The sequence below is a fragment of the Bos taurus genome, chromosome 19 (assembly GCF_002263795.3).
Source record: "Bos taurus isolate L1 Dominette 01449 registration number 42190680 breed Hereford chromosome 19, ARS-UCD2.0, whole genome shotgun sequence".
Lineage (NCBI taxonomy): Eukaryota > Metazoa > Chordata > Mammalia > Artiodactyla > Bovidae > Bos > Bos taurus.
In genome coordinates, this window is record NC_037346.1 from 11,657,141 (window position 1) to 11,684,992 (window position 27,852).

General features: G+C 52.5%; 1 protein-coding gene and 1 pseudogene across 4 annotated transcripts in view; both read right to left on the reverse strand.

Annotated features, from left to right (window-relative positions):
* Positions 1-240: 240 nt before the first annotated feature.
* Positions 241-27,852, reverse strand: part of TBX2 (T-box transcription factor 2) — a 35,255-nt gene continuing 7,643 nt past the window's right edge. Inside the window, exons 7-9 of one of the 4 annotated variants that reach the window (XR_009491552.1) lie at positions 27,049-27,447; positions 20,859-21,073; positions 241-316 (exon numbers count right to left, since the gene is read on the reverse strand). Coding sequence is in view for 2 of the 4 variants with exons in the window: in XM_059878158.1 (XP_059734141.1) it covers positions 20,951-21,073; positions 27,049-27,447 (522 nt within the window). In the remaining 2 variants the exon portion in view is untranslated. 4 annotated transcript variants of the gene reach the window in all.
* On the reverse strand, positions 9,627-13,992 carry LOC112442589 (gamma-interferon-inducible lysosomal thiol reductase-like; annotated as a pseudogene).

The window sequence follows — 27,852 nt, forward strand, 5'->3', positions numbered from 1 at the left end:
AGGTTTCAGCTGTGACGTTCTCTGCTTTTTCGGGAAGAAGGAAGGCGCTGGGCACAGCCCACATTTTAGGACTGGGGGAGGGGCATTTACATCCATTATTTGAAATTCTTCACAGTAGATTTCCCCATTCTCAGTTTATTTATTTATTCAATCACTTAGTTATATCAGTATAACCTCTCAGACATTCATGTCATACTTTGGATTATGATCCAACGCTATGTTATTTATTTTGTCACTCACCTTTTTGCATATTGGCCATAGGGAGTTCTTTCAGCTGGCTCCTGGGTCCCTTTGACATCCCACCATTATCATCCACCTTCCACGGATGAAAAAAATAAAGTTGAGAGAAGATGACTCAGCAGAAGGGTCACACTGTGGGCGAATAGAGGTCTCTTTCTAACTTCTGGGCAGCCAGTATGATCATTAGATAACACTGTCTCCTCTAAACACACACACACACGTTTTAAGAAATTTTGGAGTTTGGATAAACTTTGCCCTGCTTATAAAATTTTTCTAATTTTTATTAATCAGTAATCTTGGCTATGGTACCTTTTCATGACTTTGTGTGTGTGTGTGTGTGTGTGTGTGTGTGTGTGTATGTGTGTGTGTGGACATCTAGTTTTTCCCACAAATCCTTGTAGTTATATATTAATTTTGTTTTGATAAATAAATATTGTTGGACATGGCAGTTATTTCAAATGTTTGCTAATATAGACAACATAGAGAAGAAATTGGAGAAGGCAATGGCACCCCACTCCAGTACTCTTGCCTGGAAAATCCCATGGATGGAGGAGCCTGGTGGGCTGCAATCCATGGGGTCGCTAAGAGTCGGACACGACTGAGCGACTTCACTTTCACTTTTCATTTTCAGGCATTGGAGAAGGAAATGGCAACCCACTCCAGTGTTCTTGCCTGGAGAAGCCCAGGGACGGGGGAGCCTGGTGGGCTGCCGTCTATGGGGTCGCACAGAGTCCGACACGACTGATGTGACTTAGCAGCAGCAGCAGCAGCAATAGAGAAGAAATAATTAGCTATAAAAATTAGAAATAATAAGTAGATTTAATGCTCCTTAAAAAGATGGACAGAAATGCTTAAAGGCGTCTAAAGGTTGCAATACTACTTCACAAGCAACTAAAAATTCAAGGACTTTCAAAGCAGCAGCTGTGGATATATGTTCATCGTTTCCAAGGCCATGCGGTTGATGGGTCTGCTTTGGACCAGCTACCTGGAGCCCGTCTGCTGGCTCCTGTGTGCCGGATAACTTCCTACAGCACAAGTGGCTTGGGCATACTTCGGTTTCCAGTAGGGCTCCTGCAATGTCCATACCCCCTGCCCCCACTGCCACCTCTGATCTGAAAGCTGCAAGACAACAGAGTCCACAGAGGAAAGACTGCCAGCTGTCCGCACCATGATGCTGAGCGCTCCCCATCCTCCCCGGGGCTGTCCCAGCACAGCCCAGCAGGTGGCTGGCACGCTCAAGGCTTACACGCTCCATCCTCTGCCCAGAGCTACCCTCCTCCCACCTGCCACCACCTTGGTCACCCCGACCTCTGCACGTACCTCCCACAACAAAACCCTGTGAGGGGGGCAAGGGTAGGAACTGATGCCCAGAGGAGGGGAAACCGAGGCACAGAAGTTAAGGGAGCCAGCCAGAGGCAGAGTCAGGCAGGGCTAGAAGCCAAGCATCTCGCTCCTAGTCCAGGGCCCCTTCCTGCTCCCTGGCTGCAGGGGGAGTCTGCCCTGGACCCTCTCCTGTGATGGGAGATGCTGACCCAAGACCTTCCCGTCTCTTGCTGTGCTCGGCTTGGTGTCTGTGCGGCTCCTCAGGGGTGGTGGTCTTCTTGCTTCTGCCAACACAAGAGGAAGCAGTGGAGCGCTGGGGTGCCCCCAGCCTCTCCCCTCGGACCCCACCAGTCAAAGACAGGACCAAAGTCAGGAGGAAACACCCATGCAGGGTGGACACCCTGGGGCCCGCACGTGCAGCCCAAGGCGGCCTAGACCAAGGTTTGTCAACCTACACTGTTGGCGTTTGCGGCCAAATAATGCCTGTAGTGGGACTGCCCTGTGGTTGCGGGACACTCAGCAGTGTCCTGTCCCTCTCCAGGGGCCTTTTGCATCCCTACTCCAGGTTATGGAAACCCCAAATATCTCCAAACATTGCCACTGTCCTTTGGGAGGGAGGTCAAAAATCACCCTCATGTAGAAACACTGGCCTAAACAGCCAACCGCTGGGTTCTGAGGATAGTGTCTGCCTTGATTACATTCTTTTCCAGAAATATATTCCTATTTATTCAATATGTAACCAACTGTGACTTGATTTGTATACTTTTAAGATTGAAAGCAAAAGGAGAGGGCGGCAGAGGATGAGATGCTTAGATAGCATCACCGACTCAGTGGACGTGAATTTGAGCAAACTCCAGGAGAAAGCGGAGGAGAGGGAGGCCTGGTGTGCTGCAGTCTGTGGGGTCACAAGGAGTCAAACACGACTTGGCCACTGAACAACAACGACAACAAAGCAACTTTTCACATCAGCGATTTACAAATTTTTTATCAGAGCATGATGTCCTAATTTGGGGGTTTTAAACTATGGTCTCTGTGGCCTGTTCTCAAAGAAAGGACAGCAATCATCTTACAGCTAAGACTGAACTCCTATCCTTGACCCAAAGTTCCAGTGTCCTGTGGAAGAATCCGGCTGGTTTTGGGAAAGGGTGTAGCTGCTGACCCGAGGCGTTGGGGCATCTCTGGCAGTGACACAGACCCTTCCTGAATGTTGTCTATGCACCACACAGCCTCCTGGTGAGCAGGGGCTTTGCCCGTGAAAGCAGGATGGCAGCTTGCAGAGCAGATGGTGCTTACAGCCCTTGTGAGTCTTCTGTGGCCTAAGTGAGCACAGGACGGAATATCCCCCCAACACACCCACCTTCCCACCACAAACAGGGTGGGCAGTGTGTTTCCTAGGTTAGCACTGAGTTCTCAGGCCAGAGGAGCAGACACTGTCTCATCAAAAGATACATATATTTGGTCCATACTGCAGTCTCAAAAAAAACTTTCGCCCTTCTGAAAGATGGTGGGCTTGAAGTAGAGAGCTCTGTTTTTTGCTTTTCCCAGGATGGACCGATAAGGGGAGAGTCAACCAGACAGGGGTACTTTTGGCAGACAGGCGAGGTCTGGGGATGGAGGGAAAGAAGATGTTGGTAAACTTTGACTCTCACTGACCAGAGGCAGAGTGGGTAGTTCAGTTCAGTTCAGTCGCTCAGCTGTGTCCAGCTCTTTGTGACCCCATGGATTGCCGCACACCAGGCTCCCCTGTCCATCACCAACTCCCGGAGCTTGCTCAAACTCATGTCCATAGAGTTGGTGATGCCATTCAACAATCTCATCCATTCTCTGTCATCCCCTTCTCCTCCTACCTGCAATATTTCCCAGCATCAGGGTCTTTTCCAATGAGTCAGTTCTTTGCATCAGGTGGCCAAAGGATTGGAGTTTCCGCTTCAGCATCAGTCCTTCCAATGAATATTCAGGACTGATTTCCTTTAGGATGGACTGGTTGGATCTCCTTGCAGCCCAAGGGACTCTCTCAAGAGTATTCTCCAAAACCACAGTTCAAAAGAATCAGTTCTTTGGCACTCAGCTTTCTTTATGGTCCAACTCTCACATCCATACATGCCTACTGGAAAAACCATAGCTTTGACTAGACAGATCTTTGTTGGCAAAGTAATGTCTCTGCTTTTTAATATGATGTCTAGGTTCATCATAGCTTTTCTTCTAAGGAGCAAGTGTCTTTTAATTTCAGGGCTGCAGTTACCATTTGCAGTGATTTTGAAGCCCCCAAAAATAAAGTCTGTCACTATTTCCACTGTTTCCCCATCTATTTGCCATGAAGTGATGGGACCAGAAGCCATGAACTTTGTTTTTTGAATGTTGAGTTTTAAGCCAACTTTTCACTCTCCTCTTTCACTTTCATCAGGAGGTTCTTCAGTTCCTCTTCACTTTCTGCCATAAGGGTGGTGTCATCTGCATATCTGACATTATTGATATTTCCCCCAGCAGTCTTGATTCCAGCTTGTGACTCATCCAGCCTGGTGATTCACATGATGTACTCTGCATATAAGTTAAATAAGCAATATACAGCCTTGATGTACTCCTTTCCTGATTTGGAACCAGTCCATTGTTCCACGTCTGGTTCTAACTGTTGCTTCTTGATGTGCATAAAGATTTCTCAGGAGGCAGGTCAGGTGGTCTGGTATTCCCCTCTCTTTCAGAATTTTCCACAGTTTGTTGTGATCCACACAAAGCTTTGGCATAGTCAATAAAGCAGAAATAGATGTTTTTCTGGAACTCTCTTGCTTTTTCAATGATCCAGTGGATGTTGGCAATTTGATCTCTGGCTCCTCTGCCTTTTCTAAGTCCAACTTGAACATCTGGAAGTTTACGGTTCATGTATTGCTGAAGCCTGGCTTGGAGAATTTTGAGCATTACTTTACTAGCATGTGAGATGAGTGCAATTGTGCGGTAGCTTGAGAATTCTTTGGCATTGCCTTTCTTTGGGATTGGAAAGAAAACTGACCTTTTTCAGTCCTGGTACTCCCTTCCAATTCAAAGTTCTTTCCTTTGGCCATGTACAGCATTCCCACCTGTGCCTGAAACGGAGATCAAGTCAAACACTTTCTCTAAACTTACCTGATCTGAAGATTTACCTGGGCACTTGTTGAAAATAAAGATTCCCAGGCTCTTTCAGCAATTCTGACTCAGTAGGTCAGGGACTGAGCCCAGATGTTTCTAGTATCTGTAACAAGCACCTCATGGGCTTCCCTGGTGACCCAGAGTAAAGAATCTGCCTGCCAAGCAGGACACTCATGTTTGATCCCTGTGTGGGGAAGATCCCCTAGAGGAGGAAATGGCAACCCACTCCAGTATTCTTGCCTGAGAAATCCCATGAACAGAAGAGCCTGGTGGGCTGTAGTCCATGGGGTCGCAAAGAATGGGACATGACATAGCATCTGAACAACAACAAGCACCTCAAGCAAGCTGGGTGACACCGAGGAGGCAAATTTGTATTCTTTGCCCCTGGCATGTTCTTTTCATCTAGCTTCTGTCTCTCTTTGAGAACTTGGTAAGTTCTGGTACCACCTGGGGCTCCTGAGGATGGGACCTTTCCATCTCTAGGGTCGACCAGATGCCTACACAGAGGGAAGTTCAATACATTTTTGTGGACTAAGTAAGTTCTCAAATAGACCTCCTCCCAGGCAAGTCCCATGTCCTATTTTTATTGGAGTAGAGGATGAAGTATTTAAGATACAAACTTCATAGAATTTTCTTTTTAATCAACTTCATTGAGATACAGTTTTACATACAATAGATGGCACCCATTTAAAGTATCTATTGGATGAGTTCTGACAAGTGACAAGTTCTGACAAGTTCAGCATTGATATAACCACAAATACAAGATAAAGACTATTCCATCATACCCAAGAGTCCTGTCTTGTCCCTTTGCAGATAGTCCCCCTTTTGCTTCGGCTCCAGGAAACTTTTCCCTGGCAACTTCCTATCACTATAGATTAGTTTGCGTTCTCTATCAGTTCAGTTCAGTCAGTCAGTTGTGTCTGATTCCTTGGAACCCCATGGACTGCAGCACACCAGGCCTCCCTGTCTATCACCAACTCCTGGAGCTTGCTCAAACTCATGTCCATAGAGTTGGTGATGCCATTCAACAATCTCATCCTCTGTCATCCCCTTCTCCTCCTACCTTCAATCTTTCCCAGCATCAGGGTCTTTTCCAATAAGTCGGTTCTTTGCATCAGGTGGCCAAAGGATTGGAGTTTCCGCTTCAGCATCAGTCCTTCCAATGAATATTCAGGACTGATTTCCTTTAGGATGGACTGGTTTGATCTCCTTGCAGTCCAAGGGACTCTCAAGAGTCTTCTCCAACACCACAGTTCAAAAGCATCAATTCTTCGGTGCTCCGCTTTCTTTATAGTCCAACTCTCACATCCATATATGACCACTGGAAAAACCATAGCTTTGACTAGATGGACTTTTGTCAGCATCCTGGGTAATTACATGTAAATAGAATCACACAGTATGTATTCTTTTGTGTCTGGCTTCTCTCTAAAATCTAATGATTTTAGATTCATCCATACTGATGGGTAAATGTATCACCCTTATTGCTGAGTAGTGTTCCATTGTATGGATATTACCATAATTTGTTTATTCAGTCACCTGGCGATGGGCATTTAGATTGCTTCCAGATTTGGCTGTTGTAAATAAAACGTCCATAAACGTTCATGTACAAGTCTGTGTGTGGAAATACGTTTTCATTTCTCATGGAATTTTCTAGGACTGGGGTAGAGGTAGCCAGGAGTAGGGACACAAGAAAAAGCCCTCCCTCATCTGTTAAGTCAATAAACATTTATTAGGATGGTGATGTGCCAAGCCTGAACTACGGGCTAAGACAGCCAGGACAAAGAGGGCTCTCATGACCTTTCAGTGTGGTCAGCACTGTGGCAGAAGTGCCCTCTGTGGAAGGGGGCCAGCCCAGCGAAGGAGGCCAAGAGGGCCTCAAAGGTCTTCAGACCACAGTCCACCAAGAAGGCTTCATTTGGAATGCAGGTGTGTGAGGGAACATTTTTTAATGGCTCTAAGGGAAAGACTTTTAAATTAAATTATCATTTTTTTTTCCACTTAACACCAAGGTAAATTTCCCTAAGAGATGGGAGTTTCCACTGGGAGGAGAGATAAATGTGGACAGACCCCTCTGGGGATAGTGAGTCTGCGTAAGGTTTCTGGACAATCAGAAAGAAAAGTATATTCATGTAGCACGAACTTGGTGGCTCAAACAAAAGACATGGATTCTCTCATGGTTCTACAGACCGGAGTTTGGAATCATGGTTGTGTGGGACCACACTCCCTCTGGAGGTTCTAAGGGAGATCCTTCCGGCTTCCTCCCTCCCCTTCTCTCCCACCCCTCCTTCCTTTAGGACCCTCCCTAAATCCAGGATGATGTCACCTTGAAATCCTGAATTGATTGCATCTGCAGAGACCCTATCCAAGTAAGATCACCTTCACAGGTACTGGGGGATAAGATTTGGTCATCTCTTTCTCAGGGCACAATTTAACCCACTGCAAATGGTGAACTACCAGGAATTTAAATAACTCTGGCCCAGAAGCTAAATAAAATAATAGTAATAAAATGAAAGTGAAAGTCACTCAGTTGTGTCCAACCCTTTGTGACCCCATGGACTGTATGGTCCATGGGATTCTCCAGGCCAGAATACTGGAGTGGGTAGCCTTTCCCTCTTCCAGGGGATCTTCCCAACCCAGGGATTGAACCCAGATCTCCCGCATTGCAGGTGGATTCTTTACCAGCTGAGCCACAAGGGAAGCCCATTAAAGTCAATATTATTAAGAGTTTCCTACACGCTAAGATCTGTCCTGAACACTAGACACAAATTCTCCCATTTAATGCCCCTGGCTGTTCTGTGGCATGTGAGCAGCCCGATGGAGGAGGAAACCGCAGGTGGTACCAGGCACTTCATTAGCATGCTCACAGCTGCACAGCAGACAGATAGTCTGTCCAGCCCGAGAGTCACTGCAGCACTTTACAGGTGATGCAGCAGGTGTCCCCCTAAAGTTCTTGGAGGTCTTAGACATCTTTCTCCTTTCAGGGCTTGGGGGAGTTGAGGTGGAGGAGATCCTTCCCCTTGGGAAGGGGACAGAGGTGGTGAGTGAATCTCCTGCCAGCTGGCTTTGCCCACGAGTGCTTTTAACCCTTGAGCCTGGGAGCCACCACTGAGTCAGAAGGGCCGGGAAGAGACCCACACAAAATCTGGGAAGAGAAGTTAAGGCAACATGACGGTTTTGAAACACGCAACTCAAGAGTGGGGCAGGAGACCCAGAGAGGTTAAGCATAAGGGTGCTCAGGGGGAGGCTGGTCAGCAGCTGAGCGCTGCCTTGGGCATCTCTTCCAACTGGGGAAGAGGTTTGCCCTGCCTGGGGGTCTGGGTGGGCCAGACAGCCACTTTCTTGGCCTGGCATTTAGGAACAGGCTATGAAAAGCAAAATCCTGGCAGTACCGCCAATGACAAGCTAAGAGGCCAAGGGGGCAGAGGGGTCCTCTCCCAGTTTAGCCAGACCTCCTTTCTTTATTCTCTTCTCCCCATTCTTCCTTAGATAATCAATCTACTTTCTTCAGGTCATCAACCTACCCATTGCCCAAACCAACCCAGGAAAAGTTGAGGCCAGTAACTGACCATCTCCAGCTCCAGCGTGGGATCGAGCAGTTTAGAAAAGCACTCAGCACAGATTCATTACCAAGGCATATTAATATAAATGTCACTATCACTTAGGTGCTAGGCAGCTAGGTGTTATTGATTTATATGCCTGTGTCAGGTCTGAGATGCCACAGGTAATATCTTTGTTGCATCGAGCAGGATCTTTCCTTGTGGCACACAGGCTCTCTAGTTGTGGCACATGGGCTCAGTGACTGCAGAGCACAGGCTTAGTTGCTCCACAGCGTGTGGGATCTTAGTTCCCTGACCAGGGATCGAACCTGCATCCCCTGCATTGCAAGGCAGATTCTTAACCACTGGACCACCAGGGAAATTCCAGCAAGGTGTTCTTATACATTACCTTTTTAACCCACGGTTACCCTGTTAGGTAAGATTATTATCTCTATTTCAAAGAAATCGAGGTTCAAACAGGTTAAGGTCAACCTGACTCTAGAACATTTGCCCTTATCCCCCCATACATCAGTGGTTCTCAAAATGTGGTCCCTGGACCAGTGGCCTTGGCATCACCTGCGAATTTACCAGACATGAGAATGCTGGGGCTCTATCCAGAATCTGATGTTCTTTGGGAAGAGCCCAGCCGTCACCCTCTAGGTGATTCTGATACAAGTTTGGAAACAACTTCCCTGCAGTATCCTACCCCCTTCAAAGATTCAGGCAGGCCGAAGTTCTTTTGTAATAGGACGTCCAGACTGACAATGAAGGAAATAGCCTCTCTCTGGAGTTTAGTAAAGACTTTCTTCTAGTTCTCATGAAATCTTTGAGGACAAGTGAGAAGACCAGTGAGAAAGGAGGCTGGTACAAAATGACAGTATGTCTTCAACCCAGAGGCACAAGTAGGACCGACAGCAGTTGGACAGTCACCCCCAATGAATGCTGACTAACAGGTCAGTACAAATCTGGCAGGAAGTCTCCACCAAGGAGCCACAGGAGTCCACCCAGTTTGACTTTTTACTCAATGATATGGAAAATGACATAGCATCAGCTTGGTAGGTGTCACAAACTGGAGGAGATGGCAAATACATCCGATAACAGAATGAGGACCAAACATGATTTTGACCAGTCAGAAGGAGACCTAGATATGAAATCCAGCACACGGTTGCCATGTATGGTTGTGAGGGCTGTTGACTACCCAAGTGAATCCTTTGAGCTGAGAAACTAAATGGGGGCTGAAATTCAGCCAGCACTTCACTTAATTCCACTCAAAAGGAGAGGAACCTTTTAAAAATTCAAATCAAAGGTATTTTATGAATTTGAAACATGCTGGCTCAACTTTTTCTACTGAAGTAAAAAAATATACAGAAATTTGTCATTTAAAAAAAATCACAACAGCTAGAAGTGTCTATTAAACTCTTTTTAATGTAGCACCATTCACAGTGGGGCAAGATTCTTGATCTCAGGCAGGGCAGAGTTTTGCGTGTGGGTTTCATGGAATATGTAGAAACTACCTGGATGATAAGCAGTGGCTGCTGAGTCAAGGATCAGAAAACTAGGGGCAGGTGAGATCTTGTTCTTGCATTAGCTCCCTCCCAGGGCACCAGCTGTCACTTGAAGCAAGCATCCTTGGGAAAGTTGGCTATGAGTTGGCAGACATCTGACATCTCATCCACATACAGTCAGCAGATGAAGAGCTAGCTGGTCCTTCTCCTTTATGGATTTCCCCTTGTCAGAAACCTAGGGCACGTATTCGTGGGGAGGCCGCAGAGTGTCTGTGAGCTGGGCTTCGGTGTATAACAGCTGCCTGCCACCATCTCCCGTTGCACATGCCATCATGGAGTCCGGGGACACCTTGGGAGCTTAGATCTGCAGGCGGCATGGCTTCAGATTTTTCTCCATGTCATCCATTTCCTCCATGCAGACAATGATCAGGAAGACGGAGTTCTCCAGCTGGTCCAACCAGCAGGCCTCCACCTTGCTAAGCTGCACTCCTGCTCACCATGGTGACACGTGAACTCCCACACGCCACTGACGTTTTGTTCCTGAGCATTTCTGTAGGCCACCAAAATGACACTGAGGATTTTCTGGACCATCAGTTGCTATGGGAAGAGCTCTCGGTTGCTATGGGAAGGTACCAGCAGCCGGAGCACAGCTCACACTGTAGAGCTCACACTGATGGGCAGGGTTGGGGCGGGGGTCAGACTCTGGAGGCGCCTGCAGCTACAGCTCACTGGCCTTGCCGGGGGCTGCCCCCTCAGGGAGTTTTCCCAGTGGGAAAATATATTTTCCATTCTGTTTGCTGTTCTTTCACTCTTTTGATAATGTTTTTTGAGGTACAGAGATACTTAATTTTGTGAAGCTTATCTATTTTTTTTTCTGTCACTTGTGCTTTCAGTATCACGTTTAAGAAACCATTGCTAAGCCTAAAGTCATGAAGATTTTCCTGTATAATTTCTTCTATGATAGTTTTAGCTTTTAAGCATAGGTCTTTTATCCATTTTTGAGTTCATATATGATATAAAGTAAGAGTCTAAGTCCATTCTTTTGCATGTGAATATCCACTTTTCCTAGCACCATTTTTTAAAAAGACTGTCTTTTTCCCACTGAATGGCTTTAGCTCCTTCGTGGAAAATCAATTGACCATAAATTTGAGGCTCTATTTCGTGGCTCTCAATCTATTCCTTTGGTCTGTATGTCTATATGTCAATACCACACTGTTTTGATTACTGTAGGTTTGTATTATAATTTGAAATTGGGAAACCTGAAACTTTGCTCTTCTTTAAAAAAATTTTTGGGGGGAGGGGACTATTTAGGGTTGCTTGACATTCTACATGAATTTTAGGATGGATTTCTCCATTTCTGAAAAAACTACTGTTGACTCATCACTTTTGATATTAAAAAAAAAAATCAGTGTCACCTGTCCATAGTGGAGAGTGGAGAAGGGATCTGGCATAGAAGCAACTTGAGCCAATACTGCTCCGTGGCTGCCAAAGAATGAGTGACATTTCTGTTGTTGTTTAGTCGCTCAGTCGTGTCTGACTCTTTGTGATCCCGTGGACTGTAGCCCACCAGGTTCTGTCCATGGGTTTTTCCAGGCAAGGATACTGGAGTGAGTTGCCATTTCCTTCTCCAGGGGATCTATCCTGCTCAGAGATCGAAACTGGTCTCCTCCATTGCAGGCAGACTCTTTACCACTGAGTGGGCAAGGAAGCCCCAAGTAACTTTGGACTCTGTTTAAACCAGTGCAAGAGGAGAGAGGGCCCTGAGGCCTGTGCTCCACCCACTCAGGCCTACATTTTTCTAGAGGACTCTTGAGACCACAGATACTGTCTCTAGGGACAGGATAATATATACAGTGAACAGTCCTTAACTGAGGAAACTTGGTAGATGACCAGGTAGAGTTAGAGGAAGGGGTTGTGTGTGTGTGTGTGTGTGTGTGTGTGTGTGTGTGTGTTCAGTCACTCAGTCATGTGCGACTCTTTGTGACTGTGTGGACTGTAGCCCACCAGGCTCCTCTGTCCATGGGATTTCCCAGGCAAGAATACTGGAGTGGGTTGCCATTTCCTCCTCCAGGGGATCTTCCTGACCCAGGGATCAAACCTGCTTCTCTTACATCTCCTGCATAGACAGGCAGATTCTTTACCACTAGCACCACCTGGGAAGGGTTTGTATGGTAACTTTCAAATATTTGGATGGCCCACCCTACCCAAACTTTCTCTCTCTTCTTCTGCCTATAAAACAAAAGCTTCCCTTACAGATGAATGAAGACGAAAAAACGATCTGGAGTTAGTCAAGGCTATCCTGTTTCTAACCATTGGTGAAGTTTTTAACTGTTAGATCAGTTCAAATCTGTAACAAGCTGCTACCTTGGGAGGTGGTGAGCTCTGCATCATGGACAGTGTCCAAACAGGGCCCAGGTGATGGGTGACTGATTCAGTATGGCAACAGGAGTCAATGACCCCAGAGACCCTTTCAGTCATGGAGCAGGGTTTATAAAAGATCCTGTCTGAGAGTGTGGCCCCCTTTTCCTCCCAGAGCCTTTTCTCTGTGACAGCTGTTGCAAGAAATGCTGGGAATGACGTGGCTGCCAATAGGAATCTACTTCAAATGATGTTTCAGTGTCATTTTAGAAGGAGGCAGAGTAACAAAAAGAAAAAAGAAGAAAAATAAATAAATAAAAGGAGGCAGAGTGAAGAATTTCCCTGGTGACCCAGTGGCTAAGACTGTGCACTCCCACTGCAGGGGCCTGTGTTCCATCCCTGGTCAGGAAACTAAATCCCACATGTGGCGCCACTAAAGATCCCACAAGCTGCAACCAAGATCCTGTGTGCTGTACCTAAGACTTGATGCAGCTACATAAATAAACAAATATTTTTTAAAAGGGAAGGCAAAGTGATGTTCTGGGAAGGCCAGACAGATGTAGGTCCCAGCTGGGGCTCTAGTTATACAGTGCTGGCAAGTTACTTTATCTCTCCAAGACTCAGTTTCCTAATCTGTACAATGGGAGAATAATAGTGACTGTAACTGACCATATGTAAACTGTCTGCCCCCAGACAGTTCTGGGGCACCAACTCCCACAGCCTCATCCTCTTGCTTGCAGATCTGGCCAATTATGGTTGCCTTCCCCTTGTCCACTAAGTACATATGGAACCCTCAAAGGAGCCAGTCAGAGTCTCCACAAGTGATCTGCTCGACACACAGAGAACCAGGCCTTTCTCTTCCCCTGGGATGGAGTGATGTAAAAGCCATCTGGGCCTCGAGTGCTTTGGGCGTCTTTCCTGTTTTGTGGGGAGAATGTGCCTGAGAGTGGAGCCAATACAGGAGAGAGTCAGGTTAAGACCTGGAGCTAATGAGAGACATCCTGGACTAATCTGACTCCCTGGATCCAGCTATGCCTGAAGTCCACTCCTGCTTTTATCAATTATGTAAGTAATAAATTCCAGGTTTGGCTTGAGCTAATTTGAGTTGGGCTTCTGTCAGCAGGAATCCAAAGAGCTTTCTGCAGAGCAGTTGTGTGGATTCGGAGAAATATTGCCAAGTACCTGGCACTTAGGCAGGCATTTTGGGAGAGCCCAGCAAGCTTGGTTTTCTGCTGTAACCATAATGGATAACAGTGGCGGATGGGAATGGTGTGTTTGAGACAAGTGAGTATGTGATTCCCACGTGCCAATCAGCATTTCCTTGGCTTGTTCTGAGGGGCACAGGGGACAATTTCCTCTCCCCTTGGGCCACAAAACTGGATTTCTATAACCACAGTTGCCCACAGCCAAGCTCCCTGTCCCACAAAGAAGCCCATATGCGGTGGGAGAAAATGACACCAACCCAACCCAAAGAAGAAATGACAGAGGAGGTCAAGAGTGTGAGAGCCGGGGACAGCCATGCACCCGGCCACCCGTGTTCTGAAAGGCAGGCCGCCCCCTCGCCTGGTCTTCCAGGTACCGCATGAGCCAACAAACTGCTCTTTTTCTTCAGCTTCAGCTGGATTTCCGTCCCTTGCCAGCGAAGGATTCCTGACTGACACGCCCAGAGGCCGGCTGAGGTGAGGCCGTAAAAGACCCAGTGGGTTGGCTCTGCGGCTGGGACAGTCCGTGCCTGGCTCCCGCGTGGGAAAGGCTGGCTTCCTTTCCCATCAAGCAGCTCTCACATCTGGTGTCCCCCCGGAGGGGGACAGATAAGGCCGATGGAGGGTACCGACGTCACAGTTGAATGCCCTCTCCAACTGCCACCTCTCAGATCCTCTGAGTAAACCATGGCCGTGCCTGTAAGCCATGTGCTATCTGGTAGGTGGGCCAGTTTCAATGACTGCACGGCCTCCTGCCTGGTTTGGAGGGTGGGCTGGGTTCCCCTGCACCCCTGGTGGGTGAGGGTGAGAGCTTGAGTAGTCTGGGCTGAGCCCCCACGGCAGGTTTGACAGGTGGAGAAAGGCGTGGGGCCTTGGCGATACTCGGGGCGCCCCCACCCCCCAGCCCCCACCATGTTCTGCCCTGGGTGCCCAGCACAGCGCCCTCCATCTCTTTATTCGGGTGTTACTCGACAAACACTGAGCAGATGCTGCGTGCCTGGCATTGTGCTAGGAACAACGTGACAACTGTGAGCAAAATGAAGCTTACGTTCTAGTGAGGGGAGACGGTCAATAAAATAAGTTTAAAAATTCATAGCGTGTATGATGTTAAAAATGACAACAAACAGAGGAAGGGAGGGAGACAGTGGGGAGGATGAAGGTGGGTGACTATCTTCACAAAGGTCGACCAAGGACAGTCTCAAGAGAGACATTGGGAAGAGAGGAAGAATGTGCCTGGCATGTTCAAGAAATGGCAAAGAATTGCTGATGGGAATGGAAAATGGTGCAGCCATGTTGGAAAACATTTTAGCAGTTCCTCCAAAAGTTAAACAAAGTTATCCGTTGAGCCAGTTAGGTCCACTCCTCGCCATAGACCCAAGAGAAATGAGAACATGTGTCTACCCAAAGACGTGTATGTGATGTCCACAGCAGTATTATTCATAATAGCCAACAAGTGGAAGCAACCCAAATGTCTATCAATGGACGAATGGATAAAGAAAATGTGGTATATCCATGCAATGGAATATTATTCAGACTTAAAAAGGAATAAACATGCTGATCTCTGCAAAGGACAACATGGATAAGCCTTGAAAATATTATAAGTAAAAGAAACTAAGTCACCGAAAAACAAATGTTGTATGGTTACGTTTATATAAAATGTCCCGACTAAGCAAATGCATAGGGACATAAAGGAGCTCAGTGGGTGCCAAGGGCCAGGGTCAGGGGTGATGACTGCTAATGGGTCAGGATTTCTTCTGGGGTTGATAAAAATGTTCTGGAGTTGGATAGTGGTGATGATGGCACGACCTTGTGAATGTACTAAAACCACGGAACCATATACTTTAAAAGGATAAATTTTATAGCATGCAAATTTTAATCTCAATTTTTTTTAAAGACATTAAGAAATAAGGAGACCAGTGCCTCTGAGAGAGGGAGAATGATGTCTGGAACACAGCAGTGTAGAAGTTGCTCAGGGGCTCAGGGGGCTGGTTCAGTGGTAAAGAATCTGCCTGCCAATGCAGGAAACACAGGTTCGATCCCCGGTCCAGGAAGATCCCACATTCCAAGGAGCAGCTGAGCCCTTGGGCCACAACTACTGAGTCTGTGCTCTAGAGCCCGGGAGCCACGACTGAGCCCACGCGCCCTAGAGCCCGTGCTCCGCAACAAGAGAAGCCATTGCAATGAGAAGTTCACGCCCCACAACCAGAGAGGAGCTCCTATTCAGTGCAGCCAGAGAAAAGCGCCCACAGCAATGGTGATCTAGCACAGTCAAATATAAATAAAATTATTAAAAAAAAAAATCACTCAGTGTGTATTTGTTGAAGCGACATAAAAGCGAGGCTAATTAACCCCGTTGTGGCCTCCATCTTTTCCTTGTGGGGAAGAGACCTCTGGATCCCCAAATGGTGAGAACCAGGGACACAGCGCTCTGTGGGCCTGGTTAGTTCAGATTTCTCCACAGCTGAGGATTCTCACTCAGTCCCTCCCACTCCGGGGGACAGACAGAGGAGCTCTGGAGAAGGGCCACCTGATCCCAGGAAAAGACCCCTGATGTGAAAGGAACCCTCCCAAGCTCCACGACCTGCTTCACTGGACTAGTCCTTCACTTCTTCCCCCTTGTGGAGCCTGCGCTGACCCTCTGAACCTGTTTTCCTGCCCATCATTGGGGGAAAAGGGAAATGAGCCCTCAGCCCTGGCCCGGGGCTTGATGGAGTGAGAGGAGACCATGCCTTTGTGTGAGGTGGGCAGGAACTTCTGAGCCTCTGAACCGATGCCCTGGGCCCAGGTCAGGGTCTGCTCCCCGGGTGCTGATGGGAGCTGCCAGCAGGGGAGCCCTGGGAAAAATAAGTTTCTACCAGTGATCTGGGAAAATGGGGAGGACTTGGAAAACAAGGCACTTGTCCAGAAAGATGGGGAGGGGGTGCAGGCTGGACAACCCTGGGTGTTTGGAGGAAAAAGTGCAAGGACACGAGGCCTCAGAGACTCAGACACAACTGAAGCAACTTAGCAAGCCCCGAGGTCACTGTGCACGCCGTCAGGGTGGCCCCGTTTCCCTCGCCCTTTGCAGGATACGCCGACGAATCTATGTCAGAGACCCCTGACACTTGAGGCTCAAGAGGTCAAAGCCACAGAACTAGAGGTGTGGCTGGGAATTCAGCTCAGGTCTCTGTGGCTGCACAAGGTCCTTGCTTGTATTCACTTTCCTCAGTGTCATCGCCTGGCAGCAGGACTAGCCAGAAATCAGGACGGAGGCACAGAGGGCAGGCCTGGACCCCTCACCCTGGGGGTCGGCTGGAAACCCCTGTCCTGAAACCAACCTGGAGCTGAAGGGACGAGGTTCCGGTCCCAGGCTCCAAGCCGGGATGACTCTAGGTCCCCATCTAGTGGTGAGAGGTGGGTACTGCCTCACCGACCACGCAGCTCAGTGAGACAGGTCCAGGTAGGTCAGCAGCAACCCACTCTCCAGCAACAAACAACCCCTGTCTGGGCCTGGGGTGAGAGAGGCCCAGGAGAGAGGGCCTCTTAGGAGGCAGAGGAGGCCCCACTAGGTGGCATCAGTGGGCTTCACTGCCCTCCGGATTTCTCTGTAGCAGCCTGGTCAAATGTCGGGGCTCTGTGCTCAGCCGCAGACCCTCCAACACACAGCCCCCTCCCCCCACCCCCTAGCCTGACATCCAAGTCTAGGACAGGTAACCCTGGCTCAGGGACTTGGTGGTCTATCATCCCAGACGGCAGGGTCTCAGTGGCCAGAGCTGGTCTCCAGGGTAGAAGGGGTCACCCAGTTCTGGTGGGCTCAGCCCTGGCTGCTGCCCAGGCCGGGGGAGAATTTGCCCTGCCCCCAGATGGCCCCCAGGTCCCATCCTTAAGCTCCTCCAAAGGGGCAAGTCCTCCCCAGGAGGGGCAGGAAACCAGCGTTCACTGCGCCAAGCGCTGCTCTAAACAGCCCCTCACTTCAGCCTCAAAAAACCCTGGGGCCTAAATACTATCATCTCCAGTTTGAAGAATCGATGGGGAGGAGTAAGCTAATTTGCTCACATCACAGGTTCATTGAATCAGTTCAGTTCAGTCACTCAGTCGTGTCCGACCCTCTGCGACCCCGTGGACCGCAGCATGCCAGGCCTCCCTGTCCATCACCAACTCGTGGAGCTTGCTCAAACTCACGTCCAACTGTAAAATGATGTGAGCGACACCCATTCAGAAGGGAGAAGGCCGAGGAGAAGGTTCTTGGAGAAGGAAGTGATTCCAGGCAGAGGGCAGGGGATAAGTGTGAGAAGTCTCTGAGGCAAGGTCAGAAGGGTTACCCCAGACCTGGGTAGGTGGACAGTGGGGTGGAGGTGTGCGGGGTGGGGCTGGGGAGAGGTGGGCTGGGGCAGGGGGGGCGGGTAGGCAGGACTAATATAAGCCCCTCTCCCAGGCTTGACCCCAAGAGCACAGGAAGACTTTGGAGGGCATCAAGTGACTTTATCTGGTCTGTATTTCAAGAAGGTCCTGCAGGCAGGAAAGATCAGTGGGCAGACATGCGGGGAGGCTCCCACTGGTCCTGGGCGGAGGGGCTTGCCCTGGAGTTGGGGGATGGCGGACGTTTTTGGCTCAAGGCAGGGGTTCAGAGGCAGCAAAGACCCAGAGGCCAGAGAGCCCCAGAGCCGCTGGGGAAGAGAGTCACCCAGCGTGGCTGGAGAGCAGGGTACGAGGGCTGGGAGGGCCGTACATAGTCCATTCAGGCTACTGTAACAAAACTCCAGACTGGGTTTCTTGTAAACAACAGATATTTCTTTCTCCCAGTCCTGGAGGCTGGAAGTCTGAAATCCAGGTGCCAGCATGCTCCGATGAGGACCTTCTTCTGGGTCGCAGATGCGGAGAAGAGAGTCTCTTTCCTTTCTTTTTAAACTTTATTGAGATATAATTTACGGGGTATCTTTTATGACAGCACCTATCCCACTCAAGAGAATCTGATCCTTACAACCTAAGCAGCTCCCAGAGTTTCCACCTCCTAATATCATCACTTTGGGAGTTAAGTTTCAACATGGGTTTTAAGGGGACACAAACGTTCAGACCATACAGCAGCCTGGAGGCTTCTCCTGAAGAGGCAAGTCCTTAGGCAAGATACCTGCCCTCCCCCAGGCCTCAGTTCCTCAGAAGAGAGAGGAGGCCCCACTGGGCCTCAGGGGCTGTCTGTAGTCGACTCCAAGTGAACATCCAGGGCCGGGCACACACAGCCTGAAAGGATCAGGTATGGGCTTCTGGAGGGGGCATTTCATTCATTCACTTATTCGGTCACACATTCAGCAAATGTTTCTTGCACTGCTTCCACATGTTAAGCAGTTTTAGGTCTGGAGACCCAGAAATAAGCAAAGCAGGCACCAGCACTGCCTTGGAGGAGCCAATGACCTCATAGGAAGTGTGTTAGCGACTCAATCATGTCTGACTCTTTGCGGCCCCACCGACCGCAGCTCACCAGGCTCCTCTGTTGATGAAAATTCTCCAGGCAAGAATACTGGAGTAGGTTGCCATTTCCTTCTCCAGGGGACCTTCCAGACCCAGGGATGGAACCTGGGTCTCCTGCATTCTTTACCATCTGAGCCACCAGGGAAGCTCCTAGGAAACAGAGACCCTAAACAAATGTGTCCCTTCCCAGAGGAAATGTGGCAAGGCCAAAAGGTGGAGTGGGAAAGGGCTTGGAACCAGCAAAGCGGGGCAGGGGGAGAACCTCAGAACTTCAGAGAGGCTGGAGCTGCCTTCTCCATGGAAAATCACCCCCACCAAGGGGTGTAGGCTTGTCTGTATGTGTTTGCATGCACAAATGTCTGTGTGAGGTAGGGACAGGTATATGTCTATAGGTGTGTCTGTGGGCATTTGTGTGTCTAAGTGTTTCTCTGTATGTCTCTGTGCATCTCTGTGTGTGTGCAGGTCTATATGGGTTTGTGTGTGGTTGCTAAATGCATGCCTGTGTACATAGGACTGTCCATATATGTACACATTTGTGTGTCCGTGGGGGGGCGGTTAGCATGTTACATCTGGGTCTCCACGTATGTGCATGCATGTGTGTGTTGGTGTGTGAGTGGCAGGGTGACCAACTGGGTGACTTGCTATGATCTAAAGAGTTTCTCAGAACTTGATCTAGCAGTACGAAAGCAGAACTCTAGGAGACACAGTCACGTCAGAGTTGTGGGAAGCCAAAGCTGGGAGGGTGGACAGCCCCTCCAAGGAGGAAATAAGACCCAAAGTGAGTATAACAGAGTGCGCATGCTCAGTTGTGTCCAACTATATGTGGCCCCACGGACTGCAGCCTACCCATTTCCTCTGTCCATAGAAATTCTCCAGGCAAGAATACTGGAGTGGGTTGCCATTTCATTCTCCAGGGGATCTTCCTGACGCAGGGATCAAACCCACGTCTTCTGCATCTCCTGCAGTGGCTGGTGGATGCTTTATCACTGCGCCAAAGTGGGGCAAGGCTAAATTAAAAGGGGGGTGGCCTGGACCGAGTGCCCAGTGGGATGGGCAGGAACTCTTGGGGCTCCAGACCATGCCATGACCCGAGACTTGCTTCTTAGCAGCTCTATAACCTTGGGCAGGTCTAAGCTTTGGTTTTCTCCTCTGTAAAATGCGGATGAGCATATCCACTGCCCAGCTGACAATGAAATAAGAAAAGGCATGCCCAGCATGGGCACACGGTGGGTTTTCCACAGCTCCTCCCCTCAGGCTGAGGAGAAGGTGTGGTGGGGCCAGAGGATACCTTGTTCTCTAGGGGACAGAAATCAACAATGAAGAGAGCAAATGTGCCTGAGCTTAGCACTCGCTGGGTGACGTCACCTCTGCAACGATTTTACCCAGAGGAAGTCACTGACCCTTGGGTGGCAGGGTGGGGGGGGGGGGGTGCCTCTGCTGGGCTGACTTGAAGCAGGGTGGCCACCCTTCCCCTGATGTCCTGGTCTTGGGCTCTGAGCCAGGCTGCTTCTCCCATGGACACGTGGCCTGGTGGGCCAAAGAGGGCACCTGGCCCCTTTGCCCTTTCCCAGCCGCGAGGCTGACTCTCACCCATCATCACTTCATCAGCTAACATTTCCAAGGAGCAGGCCCGTGGGATTGTGAAAGAACTCTTCTTTATTTACTGGATGGCTTGGGGGCACGTCACGTCACCTCCCTGAACCTCACTGTCATCGGCTGTGAAATGGGGATTCATCATGAACACCCTGCCAATGAAAAAAAAAAATAGTAAAAAGAAAAGGGGGCTTCCCTGGTGCCTCAGATGGCAAAGAATCCGCCTGCAATGCAGGAGACCTGGGTTTGATTCCTGGATTGGGAAGATTCCCTGGAGAAGGGAATGGCAGCCCACTCCAGTATTCTTGTCTGGAGAATTCTATGGACAGAGGAATTCTGTCCTGGTGGGCTACAGTCCATGGGGTTACAAAGAGTCAGACAGGACTGAGTGATTAATACTTCACTTTCAGTGAAAGCCCATACACAAAGGTGCCTTGACTGCTTGCTCCCCACCCCCCACCCCAAGCCTTCCTCCAGCTAAGGAATTAGCCCAGTTGGGTATCCCAGGTCTGAGAGGCACCCTTAAACATGAGTACCTGAATGTCCTCCATGAGTATCCCCTTGTCTCTTTTGAAGAAGTCACAGTCAGTGAATAAACCGCGGTGCTGGCTGCCCAATCTACCCTCCATCAAGCTACGCCTCTGCCGCAGCTTGTACCAAGGTGCAATCCGGCTTGGATGGGGGGAGGAACCACATCCCACAAGGATGCTGGAGGCAGCTGGAGCCAGCCGGTTCCGGAAGTGCTCAGGACCTGGAATGTGATTTCCTAATTGTGAATTCTTTCTGGCTACCAGCCCTGCCCCCACCCCCAGGAATCTCATCAACAACAGCCTCTGTGGATGACCCCACCCATGCTCCAGGCTTAGGTTCCTCAAACTTAAACGGAAGTGGAGTCCCAGCTTTTATCTATAAACCTCGACTGGGGGTTGGAGTCTTGGCAATGGCAGATCAAGATCACCTGGTCGCTCACAGACCAATTTGATTTTACTCCAAACCATTTATTTTCGGGAGGAGGATTTGGGGCCCAGAGGAGGAAGTCACATTGTCTAAGGTCATTAGACATTGGAGGACATTCAGGTATAGCAAGTCAGAGCTTGACCTTATACCTATCCTCCCAGCTTCAGCGGTAGATGGACATGGAGAGAACTACTAAACTTCCAGGGTTCGATCCTCTCCTGGGTTACACTGTGTTGAAGGGAAAAGAGCTGGAGGCCGAGTGCAGGAAAGACACTGGCTGGGGTCACACAACAAGCTGGCGAGGTGTGTCCTGGCTTTCTAGCTGTGGACCCTTAGTTAATAAGAAGGGAGGTCATCTCTGGGAGTGAGATGACCAGAGCTCCTCCGGGGACCTTAAGCATCATCTGGAATCAACCTTTCAACCCTGCCACTGGAATCAACTTGGACCTCACACTCCCTCCTCCCTATTCAAACCTGACCCAGAACCTCGGGGGCTTGTAAACCCAAGGGAGAGATTGTCAGGCTGACTCCTGGGCCCTCCTCAGTCCGCACGACTTCCCACTGAAACAAAGCAGACCTGAAGCCTCCCCAGGCGTCTGGCACCCGGGCCTACGCGGGCAGGACCTGGGGGAGAAGCTTTGCAAAGTTCTCCCGGGCGGGGGGTGGTGGTGGCGGTGTGTGCATCCTGCCCGCCGCCGCCCTCGACCTTGGAGACTGAGTGGAGGGAGGTGAGCTGGGGAAAGCGCCTCGGGGGACCTCCGGGCAGGAGGCACCCTGGGTCCGACCCGTCCCTTCACCCCACACCTTCGAGGGCCCCCCACCCGCCAAAGCAGTTCGTCCAGCCCGCGACGAGACCAAGCCCATAGCTCCGCTTTTGGGACGCCCGGAACGCGGTCGTCCGGCGGCCTCCGGCTCCGAGGGGGAACGCGAAGGCTCCAGCCCGCCGGGCACGCGGAGGGCGGCCGGGCCGGGCCGGGCGTGGGGGGTGTTTGCAGATGCGGCTTCGCAGGCCAGGGAATTGGCCCGGCAGGGCGGTCCCAGGAAAAGGGAAGAAGTCCCTCACCCCATCCCGAGCCTCGGGCAGTCCCATCCTTGTGTCTGCCTCCTCTGTCTGGAGTTTCCTTCGGGTGCGCGGAGCGCCTCGATCTCTCAGCGGCCTGCGCCCACCCCCTGGGCCTGCGGCCCAGTCTCGGAGCGGATCCTGCCGCGGCTCTGGGTCCAAGGTAGGCTCCAGTCCCGGGGCGGGCTGTCCGGCCGCCGTTCGGCCCCTGGCCTGGAGCGCCATCTGGTGGACATATAGGGGGTTGCCACGGCCTGCGGACAGTCGGTTCTCCGCCGGGAGCTGCGGAAGAGGGGCGCAGGGCAGAGGGGCTGCTGTCGGCTCCGGGAACCAGGTGCTTCAAGGAAGGAGTGAGGGGTAAGGGGAGAGGGGCCGCGCTTCCAGAGAACACAAAAGGAGCTCTAGGTGCAAACCAAAGTCCCCGGAGCGTTCCGGACAGAGACTGGAAAGTATTCAGCGAGCGTGACCAAGCTGCACTGCCAAGGGCACGCGCGGGGCAATGCCCAGAGAGGACCCGGAGTTCAGGCTCCGTCCCCTTGGCCCCTGACCCCCGGTCTCCTCTCTGCTGCCCAGGCCCTGGAGCGCAGAGCCCTCGGCCCCTCGCCGGACCGTGTACATGCCGGGCTGGTGCTAAGGACTTTGGCGTCGAGGCAAAGGAGAGGACAGAGTGGGATTGGATTGGGGGTACCTCCGAAAGCCGGAAAGGAAGGCAGGCTCAGAGTTTAAACCTCGGTTTCACCGAGACTGTCCCCTGAACCGTCCCTTTTACTGGGACTTGGGGAGGAGGGCGGGTAAAGGCCTCGAGCTGGGGCTTTCACCTGTGGGGTATCCTGGGGGCGCGTCAAACTGAACGCCCCTCTGGCTCCAAGGGGTTGCCCTGCATGGGGTACCCTGGGGAGGCCGGTCCCACTTCTGCACCCATGGGGTGGGGTTGGGGGAGGGCCGGGCCACTGGTGCTCAAGATTTCCTCCGAAGATAGGAGAATGACTTGAGGGCTGGGGAGACTTGGATTGACAGAAGAGAAAACGAAGTCCCTTAAGCTTCCCAGGGTGGCTCAGACGGCAAAGAATCCGCCAGCGATGTGGCAGACTCTGGGTTGGATCCCTGGGTGGGGAAGATCCCCTGGAGGAGAGCATGGCAACCCACTCCAGTATTTTTGCTTGGAGAAGCCCCATGGACAGCGGAGCCTGGCGAGCTACAGTTCATAGGGTTCACGAAGAGTCGGACACGACTGAACGACCAAGCACAGCACAGGTCACGCAATCCTTGCTGCCTAGCCGCTAGGGGTCTCATGGCGAGCTCCCCTCCCCCACAGTCTCCAAGCTCCCCTGTGAATCACACTCCTAACCCCAACACCGACACGCACAACTCCCTCCCACACTCCCACGGTGCCAGCGATCAGCGCCCCGCGGCGACGCATCAGGTCAGCAGCGCCCATCACGCCCAGATTCGCTGGTCCGCTGGGGATCACGCCGTCTAGGGCACCCCCCGCCCCGGTGCCAGGCCCTGAAGGGTTAAAGAGGCCTTGGGGGCACCGGAGCGGTGGGACGCGGGGCGCCTGGGCTAATTGGCGACCCCAGGAACAATGAAGGCGGGGAGGCGGGTGGCTTAATTGGGCCAGAGAGAGGCCTGGCCTTTGTCTGAGGCCCGACCGCGCGGGTTTCCGCAGCCGAACGCAGGAGGCTCGCAGCTGGGACCCAGCGCAGGGCGGCGAGGGCGACCCCGGGAGGGGGTACAGTGAGGTGGGGGCCGGCGGTGACGGGGGAACGGCTCCCCAGGCTGCGCTCGGGGCCCCGGGGCGCTTTGGGACCCTGGAGGATCACTTCATCCCACCGGGGAGCTGCAGCCGCCCTGCGGCGAGAAGGCGGCCGCCACCAAGCCGCTCTGCGCGACCGTGACCACGACCCTCCTCGGGAACCGGGTCTCCCCGCGGGCTCGGCCGCGGCGCCAGCTCGGTGCTGCCCCCTGGCGCCAGCAGCCCGCTCCGCACCTCTTCCCCACTCTCCCTGCTGCTGCTGCTATGTCGCTTCAGTCGTGTCCGACTCTGTGCGACCCCACAGACGGCAGCCCACCAGGCTCCTCTGTCCCTGGGATTCTCCAGGCAAGAATACTGGAGCGGGTTGCCATTTCGTTCTCCAATGCATGCCTGCATGCTAAGTCGCTTCAGCCGTGTCCGACTCTGTGCGACCCCATAGACGGCAGCCCACCAGCCCGTGGAAGTGTCCACGGGATTCTCTAGGCAAGAATACCAGAGTGGGTTGCCATTTCCTTCTCCCCATTCTCCCTAGACAGTGATAAATCAGAAGAAACACACGCGCCCCTCTTCAAATGTTAGAGACCTCCAATAGACACTGTTCACGCAGGGTTTTATTTGAGCCGAGAAAGGGGCCTTTCTGCCCCGCCCTGGTCCTGAACTGCCCTCCTGCACGCCCGAAGGTCAGAGGCAGGGAAACCCGAGCCCACCCTTTCCCAGAGCCGGGACAGTCTTCTTCGCCCTCGCACTGGTTCACAGGCCGACACCCTCCCCCGAATTCAGCGTGGCCTGGGGCCCGGCTCCCTCCCTGGAAGAGGAGGACACGATTCTCTTCTTTGCAAATGGATGAGCCCACGAAGGTGTCCAGGGAGCCTGGAGGCCAGTTCTCCTTCACCCTTCCTCCATCTCACCATCCCCGATGTCCCTGGTGAACTGGAAGCCAGCGCCTCTCGGCCTCGGAAGTGCCCAGGTTGAGCTGCCTGCTAAACCAGGGCATCATGGACACTCACACGCTTCAGAAAGAGGAAGCAGCTGGGAAGGGGTGATGCTGAGGATGGGCAGACCCCGCGGTGGTCTGAAGGAAACTTGCCGGTCTCCCGCCCCTTCCACTGCTAGGATTTGGGGCTGGAGACACCTGTCGGCTGGGTGAGGAGGGGTGGAGAGGCCGCCCTCCTGGGGCAGCAGCTGTCCCGGCAGACTCGGGCGACTGGGAGCGACGCCTAACGGCGATTGACACAGTGCGACTCCCTGAGCGACCTCCAGCTGAACCCACTATTGTACAGGGAGAAAGTGGGGGAGGAAAAAAGAGCCTCGGGAGCCCCAGTCTTCATACACTGTCCCCCACCCCCGAGAGAGATATAGATGATTTTCACGGGAGGACCTTCAGTCTAGACTCTGCCACTCTGGTCAACAATCCTGATTGGAGAGAACGTGTCCTTTTGAGGTTCAGGAGACGGAGGGATGGAAAAGGATTCTAGGTTCGCGGTATTTGGGGGACCATGGCCAAACCCCTCCTCCGGACGGAGAGAGGGAGCACCCGTCTTATCAGCCCCACCCAGCCAGAACCTCCGAAAGGAGATGCAATTCCACGGTGGCGCGCGCCCCGGGCCGGGAGCCGGGAGGCCAGGCGCGGAGCGGCGGACGGCGGAGAGCGGCCAGCAGAGGGAGCCCGGCCCCCGGCCCGGCGGCGGCGGCGCTGGACGCGCGCGGAGGGCTCACGGCGGCGCGGCGCCTCCCCGCCCGCCCGCAGCCCGCGCCGGCGCCGCCCGGCCTCGCGGCTCCGCTCACCGCCCCGCCGCCCCCGGGGGAGCGCCGCCGCCGCCGCGAGCCCCGGGCGCTCGCCCCGCAGTCCCGGCCTCCGGTCCCGCCTGACGCGCTCGCGGCGCCCCCTGCCCCGCGCGGCCCACAGAGCGCACTGCGCCGTTCACTTCGCATTGCAGCGTTTTATTGTTTTCTCGAGTTTTTGTCGTTTTCGTCTCGCTCCGGAGCGAAAAGTGAAAACCTGAGGTGGAGCCCGCGGGCCGGGCGAGCAAAAAACGCCCGGGCGCAGGGGCCGAGGGGCTGACGGGGTGGGGGCTTCTCCGGGGGCCGGGGGCCCTCTCCGCAGCCAAGTACCTCCTCCCCACCCCCCAGCCCTGTACAATATAGATGCTCATGTAAAAGGAAAAAAATTATAGGCTATGAGTTAATCTCTAAATATTCTGTACACAGCAATGTACACCTTTGAATAAATTAATACCAATTTGCATATTCTGGGAACCTTAAAGCTTATTTACACAAATTACCATTTATTTCATAAATATCTTTTTTTTTTTCCCGCCCCCTGGGGACTCAAGACAGAAATGCCACTCCCTCTGCTTACCCAGGGGTGGGAGGGGCGCCTGTCCGGGAGAAATGGAAGGACTAAAGGAACAGGCCCCTCTCAGCTCAAGTCTACACTGACTTCATCTTCACTGACCTCAGCTCCCCTCACCCCAGATTCTCCAGCGGTCCGGGGCTCCAGGCTAGGGGGCTTTGGGGCTTCCTCCCCTGACCCCTGCACCTTCTGGCTCCCCAGACAGCCAGCCCCGGGCTGAGGCGGGGACGAGGCCTCCCCCACAGCGCTGGAGGAACCGGGACAGGCCCCGCCGATGACACCTTGACACCGGAGCAGACCTGGACCAAATCCAGCGGCCCCAAAGCGACTGTGTTCCGGATTCCTTGTGAGGCCCAGGGAAGTGTCCCAGGCCCCGGCTGGCCGATCAGGGTTTCATTCCGGCTGCAGCCCGCTTCTCTCCTTTATTTAAATAAATACCCATTCTGTGCTGTACACGTCCCAAGCAGCAGGGGAGGCAACCCAGGAGGCCTGCGCGGTGGCGGCGGTGGCGGCGGCGGCAGCGGAGCAGCAGGGCGGGCCCCCTCACTTGGGTGACTCCCTGCCGGGGGAGAGGGCTCGCTGGCTCTCCAGCCCACTCACCAGTCTCTGAATGCTCTGCAGTTCACTGGCCGCCTCTTTGGCCGCGCCGCCGGGCGACAGGGCCACGCGGGCCGGGGCCCCCACTTTGCGGAGGGCCAGCTCCGGCAGCGGGCTGGGCTCCCGGCTGTTGCCGCCGCCTGCAGCCTTGGAGCCCTCCGCCGCCAGCCCGGTGGTGAGGAGGCTAGTGCTCGGTGGGATGGAGACCGGGATCTGGTAGGGGCTGAAGCGCAGGCGGGGCCGGGCACTGCCCAGAAAGGGGCTCCGGGACAGGGAACCGGCGGCAGCCGCGGCCGCGGCCGCAGCGCTGGTGGCTGGCAGAGCCGAGGCCGCCGCTGCAGCGGCCGCCATGTAGGTGTAGGGATAGGGGAAGAGGCCTCCGAAAGTGGGCATGGGGATTCCCTGAAAGAAACAAAACAAGACAAGGGTTAGGCATCCCGCCTGGGGTGTTCCTGGGGGTGATCTGGGTGCTGGTGGCCGGGCGACAACTGGGAATCCTTGCCCTACTCTGTTCAGGAAGACAGGTGCTCACATAACCTTACTCCCCAAAGAGCGCAGGTAGTAATGAGCCATTATGCCTATGCCCACTTAAGGCTATGATTCGGAGCGGGCCCTACCAAGCTCTGTGCCAGCTATTACTCTAGGAGTAAGGGAAGGCCATTACAGGCGGCTGATCTAGCAAAGGGCCTTGGGGGAAGAAACAGGGCCAGCCGGGGGCCAGGTGGCCAGTAGGTAACTTGGCTGTGTTGGCAGGGAGGCGCTGCTCGCTTCCAACAGTGTCCTGCCCTGCCTTTTGATCCACAGGTG